At 40.3% G+C, this 26671-nt stretch overlaps 2 protein-coding genes across 3 annotated transcripts in view; one reads left to right on the forward strand and one right to left on the reverse strand.

The window, feature by feature from the left end:
• Positions 1 to 26671, reverse strand: part of DOCK2 (dedicator of cytokinesis 2) — a 2042522-nt gene that overhangs the window by 817248 nt on the left and 1198603 nt on the right. The window lies entirely within an intron of this gene.
• INSYN2B (inhibitory synaptic factor family member 2B) overlaps positions 19448 to 26671 on the forward strand; it is a 90951-nt gene continuing 83727 nt past the window's right edge. Inside the window, exon 1 of the mRNA XM_078653375.1 lies at positions 19448 to 20929. Coding sequence (XP_078509501.1) covers positions 19569 to 20929 — 1361 coding nt within the window. The 5' untranslated portion in view covers positions 19448 to 19568. The remainder of the gene's footprint in view (positions 20930 to 26671) is intronic.

The raw sequence follows: 26671 nt of genomic DNA on the forward strand, positions 1-26671 counted from the left end.
ACAGTAATAAAGTGAAACCACAACACAATAAAAATCCAAACCTATTTTGAAACATTCTAATGAATACAAAGACAACAAAATGAATGAAATCTAATCAGTAGAACCGAAGTTGTGATTTTTCAAATCTTTAGTACAAAATAGTGCTTAATAGATCAAAGCACTAATTGCGAGCATCTTGTCCTGCAAGACCAGGGCAAAGTCCTAAGTTAAGGCCAATCGCGATAGAGGGCTGGCTATCGGATGCAAGAGGTGGATTGGGCCCAGTCTCAGCTTACATTTGCACTTAGAAGAAATTTTAAATACATGTTCCTGAGAGGGTAGAGTTCAACAGGCCCAGGCAGCAGAGAGTGTCCAATGAGGAGGTGGCGTCGTCAGGAAGCTGCTAGATAGAGTCACTGTGAATATGTTTACTTTCGGACATAGTCACATTTTAGGAAGTCGAAAATCTCCAGTGGGACAAAGCTGCAGGCTGTAGCTGACAAAAGCTCCACGTGGCCGGAAACCCTTGCAGAGAAATCCAGCTAAATAGCATTTGCTACTGCAAAGAAGAAGATTGCGAGAGTTACTGTGGAGTCTGGCCTACCAGCAGTGCGCCTTGGGTGAATCCGCTGGCAGGTACTACCTGGTCTTCTTTCAGTTTTCAGGCCACTTTTCGGTGATTTCTTTTATAAGTTCCAAGTTTTAGGGTTAAGCAGGAGCAACACCTCTAACACCACTTCCAAGGGTCCAGGACTGGGAGAGTACTTGTTGGGAGGGTGGGACGTACTCACTCCAGTAGAGGCCATGTGCAAGATTCAAGGTCTCTGGAACTTGTAATTTACCTGTAGCTTACAGAGGAGGCCAGTCAACTACCCCTTAGAGTCACTTCTGTTAGTCCAATGTTCATGGAGATGGTTCAGTTCACCTTCAAGAAGCAAGGCAGTTCTTCAAGCAAGCAGCAGGGCAGTCCTTTGGTAGAAACAAGGCAGTCCTATGGGGATTCAGGCAATCCTTCTGAAATCTTCCACAGTACCAGGAGCGTACTTAAGTGGTGTTCTGAGCATCCAATATTTATACCTGGTGCCAGAGTATAAAGTGGTGGGACATCCTGCTCTACCCCCACATATGGTTCTGGGAAGTTCTTCCCTTACCCTGGCTCCAAAAAGTCTCGGGTGACAAGAGACTAGTGACAGGTTACGTTGTGTAGGCTGAAGGCAACAGCTCAGACCCTCCTGCCCCCCACTCAGGTCTGCCTACATCCGGTCTCCTTTGACTCACTACCTGAACGGAATACACAAATCCCAACGACAGAGCTATTCACAGTCATGTGTCCCAGGACACAGGTACCATGCTCCAAATGGTTAGTGCAAAAAAATGGCAACATTCAAAAAGTCTTTTTTTCAGAATTGTGACTTAAAATCAACCTTTACCATTAAAGAAGAATTTAAATTATAATTCATTTGATTCCAAACATGATATTTATATCTGCTCCCAATCAAAAGTTAGTACTTATTAAATGCAATAAAGGAGCCCATGTTATCCTACGGGAGAGACTGTAGTGCAAAGCAAATGTAGGAGTTTTTCAATGCCAGGACGTGTAAAACTTAAACCCACATGTCCCACTTTTTAATCATAATCCACATGCCCTCTGAGTCTTTAGAGCCTACGTTAGGGTTGACTTATAGGTATCAAAACGGAAGGTTTAGGCCTGGAAAAAGGTTTATTTTGCCAGGTCGATTGGCAGTTTAAAGCTGGCCAACATGCTGCAGTGGCCCTTCCTGCACAAAAACAATCTCCCCACGACGCAGACCTCCTTGCACCATGGTGCAAGGGTGCCGGCGCATGGCAGCAGTTTGTGCACCAGCGCAGGGGGAAGCTCAAAGATGTGACATATTGTTGTAAAATGTTGCATCCCCGTGCTTCGAAACAAAAGCAGTGCGGTGCAGCAAAATGACTTGTGGCACTGAACTGTGAAAAGGACGCATTGTGGAAATTGTAGGGACTAATACTGATGAAAGGTAATGGATTCCTTGATAAGGCAGATACTATCTTATATGATATGAGGTGTATCATATTGTGGAATGCAGATATGCATGAAAGTTAATTATTGGTGAGGCAAGGTACAAGAGACATACCACATTGTGCAGCTATGAATGCTGATTATAATGGCGGTCATCTTAAATACCTAAAGTGATGAGGCAATAGTTGAAGCTTAGTCTTAACTCTCTATCAAAACTTTCTAAAACACGTCTTAGTCAACCAAACAATACCAGACATACAGAAATATTTATATCTGATAAATATTTACATAAGATGATTGGTTGGTGAGGCATCGTATAGACAATATACAGTGTTATACAGATACAATTTCCAGTTACAAAGGTACCCATCTAAAATATCTAAAGGGAGGCAATGAGTGTATCTCCATAAATTGTATGTTAAGATTTTCTAGGAAACACAATATTCACTTTAATATAGTAGATCAAAGGAAATATTGATCCTTGCTATCTTGACACAAACATTAGATATGGATATATTAAACAATAGTGGTTCAGAATTAAAGATCAGGGTTGTAACACAGCTAATGAAAACCATTTGACAGCTATTATTAAACCTTTTGCAGTACTGCTCAGTTTCCATATGTACACTTCAAAACGTATTGTGACATTCATTATTGTGACACAGAAAAACATGGATTCAGGTCTAAAATTTTAGCCTGCCAACTGTAGTGTAGAACTTGCAATGCAGCCTATTAAAATCATCCTTCTTAGAGACAAAAATCTCCTATTTAAACATTAGAACGTGATCCCTTTGTAAGTCTTATGGTCCACAAGATAGACTTCATGGTATTTAAAAGAATGGGACATGTAGATAATTAATGCACCATGCCCCTACAGTGACAAGGCCCTAACAGCTATTTTCACTGTGGCAGGCAAAGCTGTCCGATGTAGAAAGCTAGAGTACAAATTAAAATACTCATATTGTATTGGGAATTGAACCGCTAACCACTAATTTCAAAAGTTATTAAAACTCCAATGCAATGGTGAAGCTGAATTTTTAATAAATATTAAGGAAAAACATTTTGAAAATTACCCTTTACTTGCATGAACTATGAGAATGCTAATTAGCATTAGCCTATGTCAACCCAGAGGTATGAAATCATGTGAAATTCCTCCAAGGAGCACACCTTTGGCTGACCTGAATTGGCAGGGATCTCTTTACTAAGCTCAATAGAATATGCAGAGTGGGGACTGTGGGCACCACACTGTCAATTCCTGCCTGGCAGGTCTATTGAGTCACATAAATACCTTTCCACCCTCCAATGGGAGCAAACAGAATTCTAGGACATGTCTTTTGAATCTCATATCTGGTTGCTGAAGGACCACACTTTTGCCTACCACACTTCTGTCTCTGGGTTTGTTGTAGGTACAGTGCCTTCTTCAAACTGGATTTTAGTGTTAGATGTGTATAATTGTACATTCCCTGCTCATTCTCCCAGCATCAGAGCCCAAGTTTAGTGTGGGCGAAGGCCTTCACCATCTTGATTTGCCTTGACACATTGCATTTTGAGCCTGTTTGCAGAAAAGTAAACATGAACTACTACAAAAGTAGGTAGAGAAGGGGCTGGGAACCTTTACTCAATTGGTCAAAGTGAAGTTAGGATTGTCTTCGGATGTCCTCATCCACAGGCTGATAAACCATACAAAGCTGGACCTTCACCCAGCCTTCCTCAGAATACTGCTAGACTTGTAAAAGTATACAAGGCGGACTGAACTTGCTGCACTTGGCATCTGACCTGAGGAGGTAGGACTCCCTTTCACTTGAAAACCAGAGGACGGAAAAATCTCCAAGGATCACAAGGCTGATCCCCTGGGTGGCTTCAAAAAAATAACAAAGCTGAAGATGACATTCCTGTGAAGAATCTCAGCTGACCAGTGGCAACTGGACCTGAGCTGGATTTTGCAGTTACCCTCTGGCTTGAGAGTCCCCGAGTGCTTCCCCTGTGCTTAGAAATGTAACACTGAGCTTGTTTTGGCACCAAAAGAACTTTGGGAACATTTTCAAAAATGCTGTTCCAGAGTTGAAAGGGATCCGACCACAGATCATTTCCCCCTGGCAATTCCATGGCATCAGATTGAATTTCAGGTTTGTTCTGCATGACAAGAAGTTTTTCCTCAAGAAAAATAACAATGTCCTGTATCAGATTCGTACTTAGAAACTTTTTCGAACTTCCCTAGTTCCAGGCCCTGATGGGGCCAATATACATGGTGTACCCGACTTGTGTTCCAGTGTGGTCATTCTCAAATCGTCCCCATCTCCCAGCCCAAAGCAAGTATTGACTATCATTGGTGTGTTGCACTTTTGGACTCTATTTTCCCTTAAACCTTTTCAAATTCTTTACCGCGGTTCCCCTTATTTGATTTTGGTTGTTTTGGTCTCATTTTCCTTATCAATATTTGTGCTATTTATGTACATCGAAGTGGGCCTTTTATTGCGTTCTGTTTTTGAATTATGAAAGGTTTTGGCTTTACACATTGGTGTTAAGTCTCGCTGCTCTGTATCGTAGCTAACAGAGGTTGAGATCAGGTTTAAAATATTAGAACTTTGACTGGACCTAACAGAATAGCGACCTTATTACTTTTGCTGGTTACCAGTTCATCCCAACTCAACAAACCCTTTCTCATTCTGGTAATAATAGTTACCAGGTTCCAAAACTCTCTAAATTAGACGCATAACTCTGGGTTCTTAGCAATCTGTGCCTAATGTACTTAGATCTAAACATAAGGTGGGGGTTACTTAAACTAAGTAAGCCTGCAGATAACTTATAATTTGTAATCCTGTAGACATTACAGTCTAAATCTTTAGAACCAATCAATGCTAACACATCCTTGCACAAAGAGGATTTCCAAGTAGTTTCTTTGAGATGCAGGGGTGAGGTGGAGAAGCCACAGGGTGTGGTTCAAGGAATGCATTAACCTGACCTTATTTAGCTTGTTCTTCATATTTTTCCCTGTCTTTCTTTATATCTTATTTCTAAGTGTGTAACCTAGTCACTTTAAACTCCCTCTTCTACCCAGTCTAAGTTATTTAGAAAGCTTCAGGCTCAGAAGCATAGGCTTGAATCCCACCACTCCCAACAGTGTCAGGCTATGTTCACCTGAGTGGGTAATTTTAGAAGTCAGAGGGGTGTCAAAATAAAAGAACTCCAGGTCCACAGTAATGACCAATTAAGTATTAACTTCACAACACTGAGAGGGGATCACTCAAGTGACCTTGATTCTTGGGTTAGACATGGGTGAGCAGTCTAATGATTGATTGAAGAAAGGGTGCAAAAGTGGTATCACAACAATACCCTAGTTTGGATGTCCAGCCAGAGATTGTGTCTATACAATACATTTAACTCATATATTTTAAATACATTTAACATTTAAACAAATTCAAATCAAGGAAAAGTGAAAAATACAATAAAAACACAATGCAAAATTATAACAAAATTTGGCAGTTAACTGAAGTGGGCTCACTTGACCAAAGAAAAGAAGATGTAATATATAACATAGTTATAAAACAAGCACAATTTATTAAGATAAAACACAATGCCATGCAAGAAAAGTTATAATGTTTACATAGCACAAATTTTATGAATCTTTAGTGGTTGCAAACAACAAGAAATAATAAAATAAAGCAGCGATGCAAATTGTGTCTTTGGAAATCTCAAACTGCTATTGATTTGCAAACCTCTATTGATTAAGACACTATTAGACACAATGGATGACTGTAACCTCCCCACCAAAATGAAATACTTTGAATCTCTTTTGTATTACATTAATGCTTGGGAACCTAAATTTAGCCAACATCAAAACTATCCAACAGAAAGTAAATACAATAATATCACCATTGTCAATAATACCTCCAAGGCAAAGAGACAGTCTCTTTGAGTCAGGGCACATATTTGTGGGTATATTAGAGGTATGGCAATATTCAGAGTGCTTCTAGGCACCAAGGAGCAACCTCCCGGAGTGCTCAGCAGGTGAAAATAAATAAAATAGACAGTAATTCTGATTCTGAAAAGGCTGTGTGTCCTAAACCGAGTCACCACCATCTTAGCTGTAACTGTGTGAGTCTATCTCTCTTGTAGCCCATCTCCATCACTGGTGCAGGTTGAGATGAGCTCAGTGGATGTCCCCAAACATTGTTGCATGACCAGGTTGAATCTTCAGTAAACTATCCTAATCTTGTGGTGAGTTGCATACTGAGTTCGGGCTCCCTGGGCCCAATGGGCTGGCAACGGACTCAAATGGTGGTCAATATAGGCAGCAGTATTAGAGCGAGTAAGATGCCATCAGGAGGTCGTAGATTTACTTCAGGTTAAGAGAAAGTAGGCATTGTAGCAGCTCCACATGCTTGATACAGTAAAACAATAAGGGTTTCATAGAACTCCAATTTCAAGAAAGGACAAGAGAACTGCTGCACAGACTTAGCCTCACAGTCAAGCAATGTCCAGTGCAACTCACAATTTTATAGTGCCAGGCCAATCAGCATGGCCTCAGCAGGAATCTCTACTTTATGTCTCCAAGGGTTGCTTTGGTAGGAAGCGATGTCTATTGCCCCATGAGTACTTTAAATAATGGAAAAACAGGATGAAGAGCAGCACTTATCCTCCAAATTGCAAATGCCAGTCTTTCATTATGACACATGATTATGAATATTTAAGGGTGACCCTAACTTAGTCCAACCAGTAATGTTCGCGAACCATTTGTCATATTTCATACACATTAATGTTCACTATGGGTTACTCCTGCAATGATTCCATATAATGTGTATGAACATTATAGTTAATAACACAATTGAAGCACAAAGAGGCCTTTTAAAAACTAAGCCTCTGAACTTCCATTTACATATAGTGACCAGCAGACAGTGCTACTGTGTGTAATACAATCTAAACATTAGTTGCTCGATCTAGCAGGATTAAGGCAGATTACTTTTTTTAGGATGAGGGATGGTGAGACCAATGGTGGTCAACAAAGAACCGTCACCTCGAAGTGTTTTAGTGGTGTGTGGCCACTAAAACTATTGCCAAAAAAAGAAGTCATATGGGGACCGCTGGTGAGTAGAGATAAAAATGACAGGGATGCCTACAACAGTTGTCAGGTTGTAAGCCTGCTATAAAAGAACAATGTCACTAACATACACTGTACAGATTAATACAGAGCACTCTTAGTCCATAATAAGTCTTCAAATGTGTCTCATTTCTCAATTTATTTTCTTCATTGGAAAAAAAAAAACGTATCCTACCTCCTCTCCTCCCTCTCCTGGTTTTTTTGCTGTAGTATTGCGATTTCGTATTTCTGTATCTCGATTCCCTCTCCTGAGTCGACGAACCTCTTCTAAAAAATTGTTCTCAGGAGTGAAATTTACAATTTGGTTTGTCACATCTTCATTATCATCACTCGAGATGTTACTAGAGGATGCGTCTTTGTCACTAACTGATGGTGTGCTGCCAGTCTGTCTCACTGTCTGTTTCTTATTTACAAGATAGTCAAATCTTTTAGCGAAAGTGTAGATTCGACCGGATAAATAGTCATTTTCATCTCGCTTAAGTTTGCGTGCTTTCCTCTTTTTAATGTCCATTTGGACTTCATTCAAAATCTCATCCAGAGTCGTATAATTTTTTATCGTGGCTTCAGGTAAATTCAATTCTTTAATTTCATCTTCAATTTTCTGAATTTTAGTTAGAAGCTTTGCTATCTTTCTCTCTGCATTTTCAATCAGAATTTTGATCAGGTTACGTGAACTATCATTAAGCTCTTTTTCCCACGTAATATAAAGGTCTGGCTCCAGATCCTCATATGCTGGTATTATTTGGGATCTCAAGCCGCGAGGGATTCTATTCAGAGATAAGTACTGTTTCAGAGTGGCAGCATCCCACCATTTGTTTAATTCTGTTATTTTGAGTGATTCTAATTTAATGAATTTTGATCTTAGTCCCTCTTTTTTGTAGCTCTTAGGAGGTCCAACAGCCGAACCTATTGTTCCTCCTGCTTGTAAACTGCTAAACAATTGTTCTGCTTCTTTATCACGATTCATTTTTCCTTCGCGGCTGCTCAATAACTATATAATCAATAGGTAATGGTAACAGTTATATATGAGCGCACAGCTAGTAAAGGTTAACTAATAGCCCAATTCATTAAATTAGAATCACTCAAAATAACAGAATTAAACAAATGGTGGGATGCTGCCACTCTGAAACAGTACTTATCTCTGAATAGAATCCTTCGCGGCTTGAGATCCCAAATAATACCAGCATATGAGGATCTGGAGCCAGACCTTTATATTACGTGGGAAAAAGAGCTTAATGAAAGTTCACGTAACCTGATCAAAATTCTGATTGAAAATGCAGAGAGAAAGATAGCAAAGCTTCTAACTGAAATTCAGAAAATTGAAGATGAAATTAAAGAATTGAATTTACCTGAAGCCACGATAAAAAATTATACGACTCTGGATGAGATTTTGAATGAAGTCCAAATGGACATTAAAAAGAGGAAAGCACGCAAACTTAAGCGAGATGAAAATGACTATTTATCCGGTCGAATCTACACTTTCGCTAAAAGATTTGACTATTTTGTAAATAAGAAACAGACAGTGAGACAGACTGGCAGCACACCATCAGTTAGTGACAAAGACGCATCCTCTAGTAACATCTCGAGTGATGATAATGAAAATGTGACAAACCAAATTGTAAATTTCACTCCTGAGAACAATTTTTAAGAAGAGGTTCGTCGACTCAGGAGAGGGAATCGATATACAGAAATACGAAATCGCAGTACTACAGCAAAAAAAACAGGAGAGGGAGGAGAGGAGGTAGGATACGTTTTTTTTTTCAATGAAGAAAATAAATTGAGAAATGAGACACAATTGAAGACTTATTATGGACTAAGAGTGCTCGGTATTAAGCTGTACATTAATATAATCACTCTTGTGATTGGTTTTGTGGTAGAGGTAACCTACCGCCTCATACCTGTGCACCGACTGAGTGATATTGGGCTATTACTTAACCTTTACTAGCTGTGCGCTAATATATAACTGTTACCATTACCTATTGATTATATAGTTATTGAGCAGCCGTGAAGGAAAAATGAATCGTGATAAAGAAGCAGAACAATTGTTTAGCAGTTTACAAGCAGGAGGAACAATAGGTTCGGCTGTTGGACCTCTTAAGAGCTACAAAAAAGAGGGACTAAGATCAAAATTCATTCAATTAGAATCACTCAAAATAACAGAATTAAACAAATGGTGGGATGATGCCACTCTGAAACAGTACTTATCACTGAATAGAATCCCTCGCGGCTTGAGATCCCAAATAATACCAGCATATGAGGATCTGGAGCCAGACCTTTATATTACGTGGGAAAAAGAGCTTAATGATAGTTCACGTAACCTGATCAAAATTCTGATTGAAAATGCAGAGAGAAAGATAGCAAAGCTTCTAACTGAAATTCAGAAAATTGAAGATGAAATTAAAGAATTGAATTTACCTGAAGCCACAATAAAAAATTATACGACTCTGGATGAGATTTTGAATGAAGTCCAAATGGACATTAAAAAGAGGAAAGCACGCAAACTTAAGCGAGATGAAAATGACTATTTATCCGGTCGAATCTACACTTTCGCTAAAAGATTTGACTATTTTGTAAATAAGAAACAGACAGTGAGACAGACTGGCAGCACACTATCAGTTAGTGACAAAGACGCATCCTCTAGTAACATCTCGAGTGATGATAATGAAGATGTGACAAACCAAATTGTAAATTTCACTCCTGAGAAAATTTTTTAGAAGAGGTTCGTCGACTCAGGAGAGGGAATCGATATACAGAAATACGAAATCGCAGTACTACAGCAAAAAAACCAGGAGAGGGAGGAGAGGAGGTAGGATACGTTTTTTTTTTCAATGAAGAAAATAAATTGAGAAATGAGACACAATTGAAGACTTATTATGGACTAAGAGTGCTCGGTATTAATCTGCACATTAATATAATCACTCTTGTGATTGGTTTTGTGGTAGAGGTAACCTACCGCCTCATACCTGAGCACCGACTGAGTGATATTGGGCTATTACTTAACCTTTACTAGCTGTGCGCTCATATATGACTGTTACCATTACCTATTGATTATATAGTTATTGAGCAGCCGCGAAGGAAAAATGAATCGTGATAAAGAAGCAGAACAATTGTTTAGCAGTTTACAAGCAGGAGGAACAATAGGTTCGGCTGTTGGACCTCCTAAGAGCTACAAAAAAGAGGGACTAAGATCAAAATTCATTAAATTAGAATCACTCAAAATGACAGAATTAAACAAATGGTGGGATGCTGCCACTCTGAAACAGTACTTATCACTGAATAGAATCCCTCGCGGCTTGAGATCCCAAATAATACCAGCATATGAGGATCTGGAGCCAGACCTTTATATTACGTGGGAAAAAGAGCTTAATGATAGTTCACGTAACCTGATCAAAATTCTGATTGAAAATGCAGAGAGAAAGATAGCAAAGCTTCGAACTGAAATTCAGAAAATTGAAGATGAAAATAAAGAATTGATTTTACCTGAAGCCACGATAAAAAATTATACGACTCTGGATGAGATTTTGAATGAAGTCCAAATGGACATTAAAAAGAGGAAAGCACGCAAACTTAAGCGAGATGAAAATGACTATTTATCCGGTCGAATCTACACTTTCGCTAAAAGATTTGACTATCTTGTAAATAAGAAACAGACAGTGAGACAGACTGGCAGCACACCATCAGTTAGTGACAAAGACGCATCCTCTAGTAACATCTCGAGTGATGATAATGAAGATGTGACAAACCAAATTGTAAATTTCACTCCTGAGAACAATTTTTTAGAAGAGGTTCGTCGACTCAGGAGAGGGAATCGAGATACAGAAATACGAAATTGCAATACTACAGCAAAAAAACCAGGAGAGGGAGGAGAGGAGGTAGGATACGTTTTTTTTTTTTCAATGAAGAAAATAAATTGAGAAATGAGACACAATTGAAGACTTATTATGGACTAAGAGTGCTCGGTATTAATCTGTACATTAATATAATCACTCTTGTGATTGGTTTTGTGGTAGAGGTAACCTACCGCCTCATACCTGAGCACCGACTGAGTGATATTGGGCTATTACTTAACCTTTACTAGCTGTGCGCTCATATATAACTGTTACCATTACCTATTCACTAACATACACTACTTCAGGTAAAAACTCTCACTCTGAAAAATAAATGACAGCATTTCTTAACAGGTTTATGACTCTTTTCTGATGAGGGTGGATTCTAAAATTTTGAATTAAATCATCAACCGAGGAAACGTCAACTGAGGAGCATATTGTGCATCAGAGCTGGGAAGTTACAGGAATGCACTGTACAATGTTAAGTACGGCACAAGGTAACTTTCTGCGCTGCGTGATTTGTTAATAAACATGCCCCTAAATTTTCTGATCAAACACATAATAAGTGCTGAACAGAATAAGGGCTAAAATAAAAGCGTAAATTATAAGATTCCACTAGTAATTATCTAATATTATAATCTGTGTTTTTGTTTGAGTTCATTTTCTGTTCAGTATTCCCGATGTGTTTGAGAAAATGGTTTTAATTCTATAGGTATAGGTGTTCAAAAGTGACCGTGGAAAAGATTTAGCTTTCAAACTCTGTGGCCTGTATTTGTTTCCGGTCCAAGATGCAATGCATAACTAAGGAAACAAGTATACTGGTAAAAGGGAAAATAAAGTATTTGACACCACCTACAGGGGCTGCAGTGTTCTCTGCACCATGAAGGAATAAAACATTTCCATTTTTAGGTTGAACCTACTAGACAGTGCACGCGCTGTCGGTTGCAAAACATACTGTGGCTTACCAAGAACATAGAGGGGTTTGGAGCCCACCCATTGCTCACCACTGGTTGGCTTTCCTTGTCACGCTGTATTGCCAGCTTCTTATTCGTGTGCCAAATGGTAAATCGTGTGCTTGTCCCTCCCATGGAACACTGCTTATTTACAATCCCTTTGACTGGCTGCCATTTCTGCTTCCACTGCTTGGTTTTTAGTTTTTCAAGCAATCTCCCTTGTGTACATTCTTCCCCCCCTGCAATCCGTGTTGCTCTGTACCACTTCTCTCATACCCTCCCTCTTGTACTCCGCCAAGTGGGTTTCCCTATTGCATCCACAAGCTGCGCCTTCTGAGTTCCTTTCTCCAACCCCTGTATTGCTCCCTGTCCATCCTATCTTCCTCCATGTTGCTTGTGCAGCCCCATCAGCCCCCCGTTGGTAAAGGGTTAACTAAAAAGAATAAAAAGTATGTGCCCCATTTTGTAGGCATACTCATGTAAGGTGTCCACTCCTGCAAGCTGACGCAGGCATCCACGTCATTGTTTTGTTTTTTTAACCTTTAGCCATACAACACACTGCTCGGTTGCTGTGGGGCGTGGACAAACATCATTGGCAAAACCAATATGCCACAAAGGTGAGACCTATTGGCTCTACCAATGTTGTTTAGTTTGTACATTCATGATGTAACACAATTATGAGACCACCTTTAAGTACGGATTCTGGGGCAAAGAGCATGTAGTCTAGGGTAACTAGTCAGATACTATTCACCCAACTGAAACCTGAGATAGCCCAAAAGCCAATATGAACACACATGCCAGAATTGACCATAAGAGGAATGGAGGGAGGGCAATTTGATGCTGGAAGTCGCAGAGTCAGACCTCGGGAATCTTGCTGGTTGAATTATTCTCGAGAGGCTTGTTCAAAGAAGCTGCCCTATTGTCTTAGAACTATCGAGGACTACCCTCTCACCTTTGGGAACACCAGCCAGCAGACTGCAATCTAATCATTAACAAAACCCATCTTAACTAGGATCCACCAGCTGATTCCAATTCAGCTCTGCCATGGAAGTTCACAGCTGAGAATGGGGAGAGGTTGATCTTGCAACTATCCTTTATTTATCAACAAGGCTATGAAGTGGCCCTTGACCCAATGTTGGAAGGGAAGTGACAGGAAGGGAATGGAAGTGAAGGGCAAAGATCCTTATCACATTGGACTATGGCAAATCAGCATCTTGTTTCAACTGTAGGAGACTTTTGACATACTTGCTCGCAGAGTGCTTGTAGATCATCCTAAAACTGTCTGCGGTGTTGGAGGAACATTAATCTTTTCTGATAGGTCGCACCAGAACAACTGGCCTTCTACATTACCTCAGTGACCATCCCCTACTGAGCCCCTCAAGGGTCTCTTCCCTCCGACACTCTGTATGGAGTATATTGTCTCTCATGCAAATAGTTTTGGTGACTACCACATGGTGACCAATTGTTTTCAGGCAGGAGATACATATCATGTGTGTGCCTTTCAAGATGGTAGTATATGACCAAAGTACACAATATAATATTATGTAATTTTTTTATTTTTTTGGGGGGGGTGAGATAGCTTTAAAATGAGTTTTTCAAATAGGAAAATGTTAATTGAAACTAGTAAGAGAAATACTTACTATATTGCTTTTTTGTCTCTATAAAAAATGAAGAGAACATGCTTAACGATCTAGTTAAGGATATCGTTTTCAATTAACAGCATGTGAATTATTAAAAACACTATCTGTCTCTAAAATGAATTGCTGGCGTCGTGTTCCTCAATTTGCAGCTAACAATGACTACTGATTGAACAAGACCATGCTAATTTTAAAAAAAAGAATGTTGCTCAACTGCCAGAGAATGATTTGCTGCAGAATCGTAGTTGTGCTTACAGTGAAAGTTATCCAGATCATACGCATGCAATTGTGCAAAGTGCAACTTGCAGGGAGCGGCCACAGCTCATAAGAGGCTAAGCCTTGAGTCCTTCATAATAGCACTCAAAATATGCAATTATTAGCATATTACTCTCTGTGCACGTACTGTTAATGGTGCCCTGTCTTTCTGTGCATTATAAACAGAGTCATTTAACCAGCCTGGAGGTTGCAGTGAGGTCCATTCGATCCGGATAAAAACCGACCCCATGAAGACCTTCGGTCTAGCGTGCACTGTGGTTACAAGTAAGCACACTTACTTCAATTCTCTCAAAATAACGTTTAAAAAACTGAATAACTACACAGCAAGTCTATACGGAACTTTAATATGTTAGGACATCCGTTAATAAAGGCAAACGCAGAGAATAACCGGCAGTTAATTAAAGGACTCTAGACAGTCACTTCAACCATCCGAAAATAAATCACGCTCATCATTTTCAGAGTAATAAATCAGAGAGCATTAATTAAAGTCTGAGAGATGATGGACTCCTTTGATTTATATTGCTGGGAAATCGGAGTTGCTGTGCTATTTTCATGGTTTTCCTTTGTATTTACTCTTGGCACCTTTGTATTTAGACCAGCATGTGTTCAGAATGTATTACATTAATAAAGGAAAATATGCATTTCAAACTACACTGGGCGAGAGTGAAGTAAGCCGTCCTGACATTCTTAAGTTGGGTTCAGTGGGGTTCTTCCGCTGCAAAGTATTTGTAAAAAAGCTATGCCAAACCATTCGTTTTACAATACAATTCTCACATAAAAGTATTACAAGCCATTCTGAAGTTGAATGAATAAGGTACTCTTAAAACCTCTACCCTTTACAATCATTCACACTAACCACTACCGCACATCACATGGCTCCACATCCACACTAACATATCTCGATTCTCTGTTAATCGCCAGTCAGTCAAAGCAACTACAAATCGCCCAACTATAATTATCGACATAAGCAATAGTGAATTTTCAGTTTCACTCTACTTACAAAATACTAGGGGTGGATGGAACTTGCAGGGTTTCACTCCACAGAATTCAATGGAGCTACATGAAAACTTTGCAACATTCCATGGAGTTATGCAAAGGGGTGGATTGGGCATGTTGTGCTGATTTTTAGTGCTGGGAGCTCGTTCCACACTGAGAAATCAGAGCGAACAGCACCATGCTGTGCACCAGAGAACGCTACTTCTCTTGTTGAGTTTGTTGTAGCTCGAGTAGATTTTCTTTTTGAGCAGCAGCGTTCTGGCCACGACTGCCCACGTTGGGGTAATTTCCCCGGGAACCCTGCTAGCGACTGAAAATCATACTAGGGGATGCCAAATCTCGCTCGTGCTCACCAACTTACCGAAGGCAAGCCGCACACAAGAAAAAACTCCACCACCCGACGGTTTCCAGAATTTGGACAGAACTCCTTTTTTACTGCCCACTTTAGTGACTCTCATAGCTCTCAACTACCTTTTACTGGCATCGCTGGGACCTGGATCAATCACAAAGATACTCTGGCACATCAGGATTAGATGCTGGTCATACATTTTCTCCCACACACCGTGTAACAACCACAAATGTGCTGGGGTAGGTATTATTTTAATTATTCATATTCATTCTCACCTGCCTCGGTCCTTTACAATTTTGATACTGCAATTAACCCACTATCACCTGGCACTCAACTCGCATTGGCCCTAGATAGCCCAGAAGGCAGGGTGAATTGTATGTTAAAAGTAGGACCTTCACTTTGAATTTCATATGTCTTGGTAGTGAAATCTAGGGGTGGGCCGACATTTCCGTTCCACCCACGGAATGGGCAGAAATGTGCACTTTCCGCCTTCCACAAAGAAGGCGGAAAAACGGGTCAAATTTCCACCCATTCGCGTGCGGAACGGAAGTTGGCCGCCCGCCCGCCACCCGCTTCCTGGCCACCTGCCTCCCGCTTCCCGCCCACCTTGTAAATTAAATTCAAAGGCTAAATATAAGTTTAAATCAATCTTACCTTATTGCGCCCGCAATCATCTTCTTCCCAGCTTCATCTTTGGAAACTGCTCATGCGCGGGAGCCTTCGCATGTGCAGTGACTGCGCATGTGCAGGCTCGCGCACATGCGCAGTTTCCAAAGATGAAGCCGGGAAGGAGAAGATTGCGGGCGCAACAAGGTAAGTTTGATTTAAACTTATATTTAGCCTTTAATTTTAATTTACAAGGCGGGCAGGAGGTGGGCGGTCTCGCGGGCGGGCTCGCGAAACGGAAATATCGCGGAGAGGTACGGAGATTGGTGCAATCTCCGTGCCTCTCCGCGATAGTCCCTTTCGCGACTTCCACCCACCCCTAGTGAAAACCCTCAAATTTGTTTTTCACTGCTGCAAGGCTTACCTCTACCATAAGCTAGCATTGGAGTTACCTTATTACATTCAATAATCTGTAATTTCCAGATGGAAACAGGTAACCAGATCATGTTTGGTGTCTTTTGAAACTGTGAGGAAAAATACTCTCTTATGGTAAAGTCGTATTTCAAATTACAGTTTTGAAAATGACGCTTTTAGAAAGTTGTCATTTTCCTGCCGTAGCCATTTAGTACATGTAGCCTGTCCCTGGGTCACATGACTGGGTGTAGCTGACAGCTCAGCTTTTTGTATACCTCCTAGAAAGCTACACACAATAGAGAGCTTAGGTGTGTCTGGAAGGGCCACCACTGGCAGGATGGGAGGGCGGAGCTGGGCACAGCCCTACTTACACTTAAATATGGCTGTGTGCTGCCTCCACACAAAAAGATGCATACCCTCTGTAGTTAGTCTAGAGCTGGGGCGGGGAATTCAGTATTTATGGGGACTTCAAAGGGAAGCCTCTGGAAGGTTCTCCCACCTTCCAGAAGAAGGACCCCAGGTATAAATAAAAACTGGACCCCAGACACCACCTGTTCAGTACACCTCTGGACCTGTGTATACTCTGCCATCAAGTCGGACTGCTACACTGCTGGACCACTGATCTGAAGGAACTGCTGCCCTGCTGTGCCAATCTACCTGCCTGCTGCCCTCTTGCCTGAGCAAGCCCTCTTGCCTGAGTGAGAAGGACTGGACCTGCATCTGTAGAACCCAGGACCCCACTGTGACTCCAAGGGCAAGTTGGCTGGCCTCCTGACTTCAGCCTCAAAGACAGAAGGCTCCAACAACCTTGAACCCAGCACCTGGACTCTGCAATCTGTGAGTTCGACCCTGCCACCGCAGCCCAGGAATCTTGGAAGTGGGCCTGAAGGTGCTCTGCCAGCCCATCAATGGACCCAGCAAGACCAATACAACTCCTCGGCTTTGAGTTGCAAAGCTAATCCTTGGAACCGATGCAATGCCTAGAAGGCACAATGCATGCACAACACCAAACTTCGCATTGCATGCCCTCATCAGCGTGTTCCTCGATGACTAAATAGGACCTAGCATTGCAGCTCCACAGAAACTTGGAACCGACACATCGCCTCGGCTGCACAACACCGCCTATGTGTAGAACCTCACAAAGCTCTGCAACCAGGACCTAGGGTACTTTGCTCAGCAGACCTAACTGGGTCCCTGCAGTGGCCCATGCTCCATCGCGGTCGGCATGAACTTGTGACTTTGCTTGCTCCAGTCTGATGCGTCCAGATATCCACATTTGGGGCTTTGTGCTTTTTGCCACTATTTTCTCTGCAAATGTTAACCCTGTGGTTCTTCGGTTCTACTGATTGGATTGTTGTCATTTTGATCTTTTGTTATTTATTAAAAAATGACTCTCATTTTTAAAACTGGTGTGGGATCCTTTTGTGGTGGGATTTGCCTCTGAGTTTAGCCTGACTGCTTTGTGCCAAGCTACCGAGGGTTGAGCACATATTAATTTAGGGTTTGCTTGTGACTTCACCCTTCGAGGAATTGGTGTTGGTCCTTGAGAAGGGTTTCACCCTCCTCAACAAGTAACCCAATGTATTACAGTTATTATTTACCAGTGAAATAAATGTTTGCAAGATAACATTAGTTAAACTTTCAAATGTTTTCACAAAGTAGGAAAGTAATTTAATTAGTTTTAGTGCATAGTTAATGCAGAGTCGTCAGGTATTTTCTTTTTACTTGCTTCACATTACCTGACAACATTCCCTTTAAACCAGACCAGACCTATTGCTGTTGCCATTGTTTGGTCAGAGGGTTGTTGATCAATAGATGACAAAATAGCCATTGTGAAAATTAGTTTCTCCTTTTTGCATGTTTTCCTTTTTATGTCTCACCTACGAACAGCTTTAGCTGTGTGTTGTCAAAGACTTATTACAAACATAGAGGTGGCTTTGGGTGAGCCCTTTATTCATGGCTGGGTGGCTTTTTCATCTACCTCATGTTACTGCTCCTGATTCCATCGTCTGCCTCCCCATTCTGGTGTTTGTCGGTCCTAGGAATATTTGAATCTCCCTGTTTTCGAATGTGCACACATCTGCTGTAGCCCTCTTAAATGGATTTTTTTTAAAGCAATAAAAAATGCATTCAAAAAAGGCCAACACACATCCGCATAGAGGCCATCTAGCATTGGCAATGCTAAGAGTTTTTACAGGGCGACCTTTTGACTTTGTCAGTGTTTGCTTGCCAATGTTCAGTTGGATTTTCGTTTTGGCGGAGAATTGATGTTTCTGAGGAAATTTCATACCCTCCTATTCAACACGTATCGCTCGAGTAAGCACTTTACCTTCCATGATTTGTAGGTGATTTGATTCCCTTTAAAAACTTCAGAAAAAAGTCCAATATATGTGCTACATTTACCTTCACTCTATAAATAAACTAGCTCTTCTTCAAAACCAGTACTTAACAATTATATTAGACTTTGTCCCATAAGAGCTGTTCCTTTACATTATTCAAGTGTGCTCAACAGTAATTGTTTTCTGTTTACCTCTTAGGGAAATATGTGGATGCCAATCTGTGGAAAAAGTAAATGAATGGACTTTTCTCCAAAGAGCGAACATGAAGCTCTTTTCCTTGGAATCGAAATCTTCATCAGGCAGGATACAGTTAAATCTACATCAACACAAGCAAAGAGTGTCCAAAAACAACCACTCCAGGCACATCCTGTTTAACGCAATTCTGCTAGGAAGAATGATCTGGCTCTCTGTTCCAATCACCCAAAATGTAAACCTTGAAATACCCCCCCTGATTGATTATTTAGAAGCCTCACACCAACTCCAATTCCAAGGCGAAGGAAAATGGTCCCAGAGTTGTTTTTGTTCCTTATTCACAAATATGTATTTTCAGTAAAGGTGCACAAGCGACAAGTCAAAAGTTATTTTGTCATGTCATAGCTAAATCTCAGGCAATCAAGAAATATATAAGTATTGCAGGCTGTAATGCACAAGTTAAAGTACTCACGAGACTGTTTAGGCATAGTTGCTAAATCAAATGCCTTAAAACGAGTAGATGCTGATGCCTCTGTTCTTTTAATCAATGGCAAACAAACATGGCAGTGAGTACCTAGCTGCAGATAGTGCACTCTAATATACTGGGAACCAATACTTATGCTATGTTATTTTTTTCTCCAAGTTTGATAACATTAAACTATTTTAAATGTGTTAAAGAATTTTAAATGGTCAAAAAAATCTAATCACTCGTCATCTTACTTAAATTAAATATGAAGCGATTTCTTTCCAAGACTGTTTTGTTTATATATAAAATATAGATCTCATCTACTGCTTACAGGCATAAAACATGGAAACAACAGTTTGTATCGAGACAAACGCAAGGCTCTTCTATTCACATGGTAGTATCATTCTTCCATTATAATGGGTCGGAAGGAAACCCAGTGTCTTAAAACATTGGCCAATGTCTCAATGGAAAAGCAAATCACAAATGTGCAGCAGGGTTTACTGAAAAGAAACAGCCTCGATTCCATTGATTTCCTGAGGCAACAAGCTCACGGTCGAAATAAATCGCAGCAAGTGCGTTTTAAAGACGATGGCACAAACAGAAAACAAACTGGCGCAAATGGATTGGATGCTAAGCCCGTGAACGCCACTTCAACGCTGAATGGAAAGGCAATAAGGCCTGGGCTGTACAATTTGTCAACTTGCACAATATCCTTCCCGCGATCAAAACGAGCACTTCGGAATATTGCTATACAGACGTCTCCAAGCCTCAGAAAGCACTTTCCAATCTTCAGAAAGAAAATACTCATGACAAGCAAACCATTTAAAGAAGTGTCTTTGGAGCCCAAGGGCTGTTTCCAGGTTAATGGAAATCTTTGTGAACCAGACAACACCACGACATCCGAGCTAGCAAAGCATTCCGATGATGCCACTAAAACGTCCAAAAAAGCCCTTAAATTCAAAAGAAAGGCACGAAAGGCACATGACAAAGGACCGGTAAATATCTGCCACGAGCTCACAAAGTTTTTGACTCTTGAGAAACCATCGGAATCATATGAGACAAGTCACCACCATTACCAAAATGCATCACAACACACCGACGCTTCCATTTGCACTACAGAAAAGTCCATAGATCCCAAATCTATTCTTTCTTTTGTTGGTAGGTGTCAATCAAGTAAAAAGGAAGAGCACAGTCATCACAATAGTCATTGCAATCGAAGAAACTTAAAGAGTGATTTTTGTGACGCTCTTAAAAATGGGCCAGAAATATCCCTTCCAAATAAACATTCAGACATTAAGAGAACTACAACCTCACTCAATCCAGCACTCAAAACCTCATTGAAATGCTCCCACGCAGACCAACATCAGTCCACACAATCCATGACAAAGACTCTTAATAGGACATTAGTCAGTGACAATCTAGCACAAGTTTCATTCCCAGCCAACGACGAAAATCAAAACTCAGCTCAAACATCACAGTCAGATTCCAAATGTGAAAGAGACAAACAGGACTCTGTGGGGACCTCTGAAGGCCCATGCCTTCAAAACACTGAGAGAGGAGTTAATATCAAGCCCCACTTTTCAGGAAACACAAGTACTCTCAACACCGGGAAAGAGATTATACAAATCAGCCAAATAAACCTTGCACCAGGTGAAGTATGCACACTCAAGGGCAAAATGAAAACCATAGAGGAATCACTCAATTCCAACCAAGAGAAGATCAAAGTGCTTTTGAACGTGATCCAGGACTTGGAAAAGGCTAGAGCTCTCAATGAGGGGTAAAGTGTAATTTAGTATTTTCTTAAATGTTCGGTATTGGATATTATGAGTGGGCATTCCAAATGCATGCTGGCCTCTGTAAATTACATCCTTAGAATCTGCACCAAGAATTATTCGGCATTACCTATAACGTATTATACATGTAGAATATTTGAACTAATTTAAAAAGGAAAAGGAAGTCAAAACTAAGTGGCAGGCTCCAACAAATGGAGCTGCATTTGGAATATAATAATATTGATCACGTCTGTAATTTTAAACAACGCCACATAATTGACTATCTAGTTACACATTTAATGAAACTATTTAGTAAATTGTGAAATTGTAGTAGTGCATAATTTCACCCTTTTTTTCAACTATCACCTCTTCCAGCCTTTATCATTCTAACTCCTTTTGCACACCCTCTCGCATCAACAAATCCCATAATCTTGGGATTATATTTGATATAAATGTATATATATATATATATATTGATATATTTATATTCCCACAATTTCCTGCACTTCTATGAACCAAATGCATAATATCCGTTAAAGTAATGTTCTCAGTTTTGATAGTTTCCTGCTTAATTATTGTTCTTCCTTGTCTCTAGGCCTCTTGGCAAATTCTGCTGGGCATGCCCAATTACTCCAATCCACAATTCACTCTCTTCTGTTGAATGGAGGTTCTCACATACCAGTTCCCAGTCCCACAATACATGTCATTACAAACTGCTGAACTGGCATTCTACCAGTTGGTTACAGCATCCTCTGGTCCAGGATTTTCTTCCTACTGAATGGAAGTACAGCTACAATAGGGATGATTAGGATTCTCTGGCAGGATTCTGACCTCCTTTTAGACAGGTGAACCAGCAGGAGATTGGCATGAGCAGTCTTTAGAACAAGACTTGGACCAAAGATCGAAGTTTAGTGTTGTAATAGCTTCAAAGTAATGCTTCTGCCTAACATTTCAGAACCGGTTGCGAAGAAATGTGGACTCTGAAGAGACATGTAAGTTGTACTGGTCTAACAATCATTGGCATGTATCTTTGACTCAGCCTCTGCCAAGATCTTAAGCAACTTTTGTGTCGCTGTGTAGGTGAAATTCAGAAAGCCAAACAGCAGAGCCATTCACAGTCATGTGACCCAGGGCATTGGCAGAAAGCACAAATGTTTAGGACAAGAAAATGCTAACTTTCTTAAAGTGGCATTTTCAGAATTGTGACTTAAAATCCAACTTTATGATTAAAGAGTATTTTAAATTACAATTCATTTAAGTGTATCTCTATCCGCTCCCAATCCAAAGTTCTCACTTATTAAATGTAAACTGGTAAACCGGTGTTGGTCAATGGAAGAGATAGGCCTTACAACAGTGAAAATTGACTTAAGGAGTTTTTCACTGCCAGGTCATATAAACTTAAGTACAGATGTCCTACGTTTTAAATACAATGCACCCTGCCCTATGATAATTTAGGGTCCGCCTTAGGGGTGACTGATAAGAATCAAAACAAAAACGTTTAGGCCTGGCAAAAGGGTTATTTTGCCATGTCAAAATGGCAGTTCAAAACCAAACTACAGGCTGCAGTGGCAGGCCTAAGATTTGTCTTAAAAGGCTGCTTTGGTGGGTGGTTTAATGAGTGCTGCACACCCACTAGTAGTATTTAAATTATAGGTCCCAGGTACATTTAGTACTATTTACTAGGGACGCACCAGTATATAAATGTGACAATTAGGTGGAAGCTGATTAAACCAGGTTTGAAGGAGAGAGAACAAGCTCGTTAGAAGTGGTAAAGTGAACAAAAACAAATTCTGCAAATAGGAAGAGAGAAGCAAAAGATTTGAGGGGAATACCACACCAAGGATGAAAGGTCTAACAAATAAGACTTAGGTTGAGCTATATCGTAAGATATGTGCGGAAACTCAAAAGTACTATATATATAATAGACATTTACACTTGTAAATAATTTACTGATATGTAACCACTCACATATGGTCCCATTTTACATGTGAGAAAATCTGCCTTCATGGGTGGTTTGTGAGTGTTCCAGGATAGAGATACCTACCTAAATAAGTGAACACTGCCATATTTAGAGGTTGTGAGTATTCATAAACTTTAACAGTCACATTCCCAGCCTACAGTCCCAGTTGTCTCCCTTAAGAGCAGGAGGAAATTCCCATTCAAGAGGGAAATGGGGACTGAGCATCTCCAGAACTGCAAAGGGTCTAAAGGGAGGGATTTCACAATGGCAAAACTATTTTCATCAGGGAGAACAAAAAAATATTTAGCAATTTAAATGTTCCTATGCAACAGAATTATCAAAACCAAATTAGTAATTGCTTTATCTACACATAAAAACATACTTTTGTATGGGATTACCTTGGAATTAGCCAAGAATGTCAATGTACACCTTGGAATCTGTTACTAAGGGGGATTGCGGAAACACATCCCGAATTATATTGTGCATTACATGGTAGTCAGAAATATACCAAAGGTGGTGATGGACGGAGCTTTGACAATACAAACACTCACCCCCAGTCAACTGATCTGGGTTTAATCCATCACCGTTCTTTAGCTCACTCCGCCACCCCAGTTCAGACATGGCCATATGCAAATCAGTCTGACCCTGTGCCTCATGGGAACAGTCCAGCCCGAACTGCCAAGCCATGTCTTCCCTGGACCGGAATCAAGCTTCCCAGGACCGGTTTCTGACATTACAGCCGTCTTCAGCCGGGCTTGCTTGACTCCAGAGGCAAAGTGAGCAAGGGACTCACGTCTGAGCATACCATGCCAACTTAGGGCGAACAAAGAAAAACCAAAGGTGGTGATGGACGGAGCATTGATAATACAAACACTCACCCCAGTCAACTGATCTGGGTTTAATCCATCACCGTTCTTTAGCTCACTCCGCCACCTCAGTTCAGACATGGCCATATGCAAATCAGTCTGACCCTGTGCCTCATGGGAACAGCCCAGCCCGAACTGCCAAGCCATGTCTTCTCTGGACCGGAATCAAGCTTCCCAGGACCGGCTTCTGGCTTGGCAGTTCGGGCTGGACTGTTCTCATGAGGCACAGGGTCAGACTGATTTGCATATAGCCATGTCTGAACTGGTGTGGCAGAGTGGGCTAAAGAACGGTGATGGATTAAACCCAGATCTTTTGACTGGGTGTGAGTGTTTGATTGATTCGGATGCTCCGTCCATCACCACCCCCTTTTGTACCAGTCAGAAATATACACCAAACCTAGGCATATTCCTCCAGGAGTCGCACATGAATGTAGATGTTTATTTCGGGACAAAGCACCCATATAACACTCAATTCCAATGAAAACATGTAGAGGAACAATCACATTTTTGCAAATATGTAAAAACAGTTAAAAGGTTGGATAATATTTATCCACTGTAACTTAAAATGCTACCATAATCACTCTTGCTTATTGTTCAGTTTCCTTCTCAAACAGCAAGACAAATGTAGAACCCTTGACAATACAAATACTGGAAGACCATTAGTGTCTGATTTCAATATCCTTAGTGCAATACGGTATTGTACTATTCCTAAGTTGCAAATTGGGATGATCCATTTTCTCAGTAGGTGGCAATACGCAAGAATTTAAATTATCATCACAGCAAAAACTATTTTTGGTAGTATTCAAGGTCGTAATTTCAAATGCAAGTGTTTGGCTCCAGGTGGCGTAATATCATCCAGGAAGGTCTCAAACTTAAAAAAAATTAAAATGAAGAAAATAGTCAATTATGCCTGAGACCAATATTTCATTTTTAGAATTTTTACTGCACCTCTAGAAATCGTGACAGGGTCCCTCATGCCTCTTTTAACCTTTGGGTAAAAAGCTAGAGTCTCAAATAATTTTACCATGGTAAAAGACGCGATTTATTGAATTCGTGTAGTTGCCAAATCTACAGTGTACCACATTTGCAGCAAATATAGAAGTGGTTTGAGATTGGCTAGTGATCTAATGAATTCATTTTCTACCCCAGATAAACTTGTAACATAGCGAATTTCCCTCATTTCAGCATCACATAAAGCTGTGCCAGTGGCTTTTGCTTAGTACATTTGTACAGCAGGTAATACAGACTTAGTTGTAATAGATTTAAATAGTTTTAAAACTGATGCTGCCGTCTATGTTGAGCTTTTCACAATTTGTGATATCCATAATAATCTGTTTGCCAACTTCACACACAGGCAGTCAAAATTCACTGCAAGTACTAGATCTGAATCCCCCATCTATTATATACCCCTAAATCATCTGTGTGGGGTTAACCCCATGTATTTGATTTTCAATGCATTAGTTTTTAAACCGTGTTGACTGCAGAAGATAGTAGAGATAGGAAATGTATAAAATTATTTAATAGGGTCTGAAGCCCAATAGTGTTTTAGAAATTACTAATGTATTACCTGTGCACAACAACATGGATATCTTATGCAAATCTAGTTTTGGAAACTCATTGTCATAATCATCTAAATGTTTAGGTATTTCATTATATTCAGTACATTTTCCACCACATCAATTTGCTCAATTTCTTCCCGTAACTTAATTCTAAGGATCAGGTCCAATGCTGCTGGCAGATCTACGAAGGCCATGTAAAGTTGTTTCTGTTGCAAACAACAAATTTCCAGTGTATTACCACACAAATTGAAACACCTGATCAATTATACTGACCTTTGGTCTGAATCCTGCTTGCAAGTCTGACATGATGTGAGTAATATAACAAGAATTTGGATGCAGAAGATTTTTCAAATAGGTTCATAATTTCCAGGATTGTCCCAGTTCCCTTTGTTATAAATGGGGTTATCTGTTCTCCCTTCGATGTGTTTAGGATATCAGCCCCAGCTAAGATGGCATTTGAAAAAAAACATATAAAAGATTTTGACAGGACGCAGTCTTCAGGTATTTTATCGGTACCAGGGTCCTTCCCAGATTTCCAGCTACCAATGGCTGAAAGTGTAGCTTGCCTTGGGAATTCCATATACTCATTGCTATCCAAATACTTCACAAGATCAGACATGCTTAACCCAAATGAGGGGCGAATGAAACATTCTCCACAGCTATTTTCGTGCAGGCTACCATAAGTTACCATGTCCCAAAGAGACCTATTGTCATTCTTTTTTAATACTTCAAGAACGTCCTGCCCATTAGCTTCGTGCCAACTCATTTTACATACTACTTGGTCAGAATTATGTTTGCTTCTAGTCTCACCAATCGGGCCCTATTTTGACATTTAATTGCAGCCTGAGCACAGAATTAGCATGCCTGCAATATTTATTAAACCATGGTGATTGTTCCTTTTTAAAAACAAATGGTTTTCATTCTTTATAAAAAGGGGCACGTAAGGATTCAAATAATTGGTTATGAATATCTCAAATTGAAAAGAGGTCACACATAAATGATGATTCATATCGATTTAATGTGGAAAGTACTGTTCATTTTGCCAGTATCTCTGCATTTTGCTGTATATGGGCCCACTTATTACACGTCTATTGTTAGTAACTATAGACAAGGGAGCTGCTATATGAAAATGAGCCATCGGGTCTTGTAGCAGAGCACATTTCAAAGTTGAAAAAGAGCGCTTTGGTCTTGTTGCTTTTTTCGAATATTACCATGTCCTCCAGAGCAGACCCTAAGCAAAGATAAAGTACAATATACTATATTCTACTGCTACAATGATCTTGTTTGAATGTGTGTGCCCCTTTGGCAGCCAAATTAGTTTACCGATTTCAAGATCTGAGTCCGATGGTCATGGTCAAAACT

Source organism: Lissotriton helveticus, chromosome 7 (genome assembly GCF_964261635.1).
Source record: "Lissotriton helveticus chromosome 7, aLisHel1.1, whole genome shotgun sequence".
In the NCBI taxonomy this organism is placed as follows: domain Eukaryota; kingdom Metazoa; phylum Chordata; class Amphibia; order Caudata; family Salamandridae; genus Lissotriton; species Lissotriton helveticus.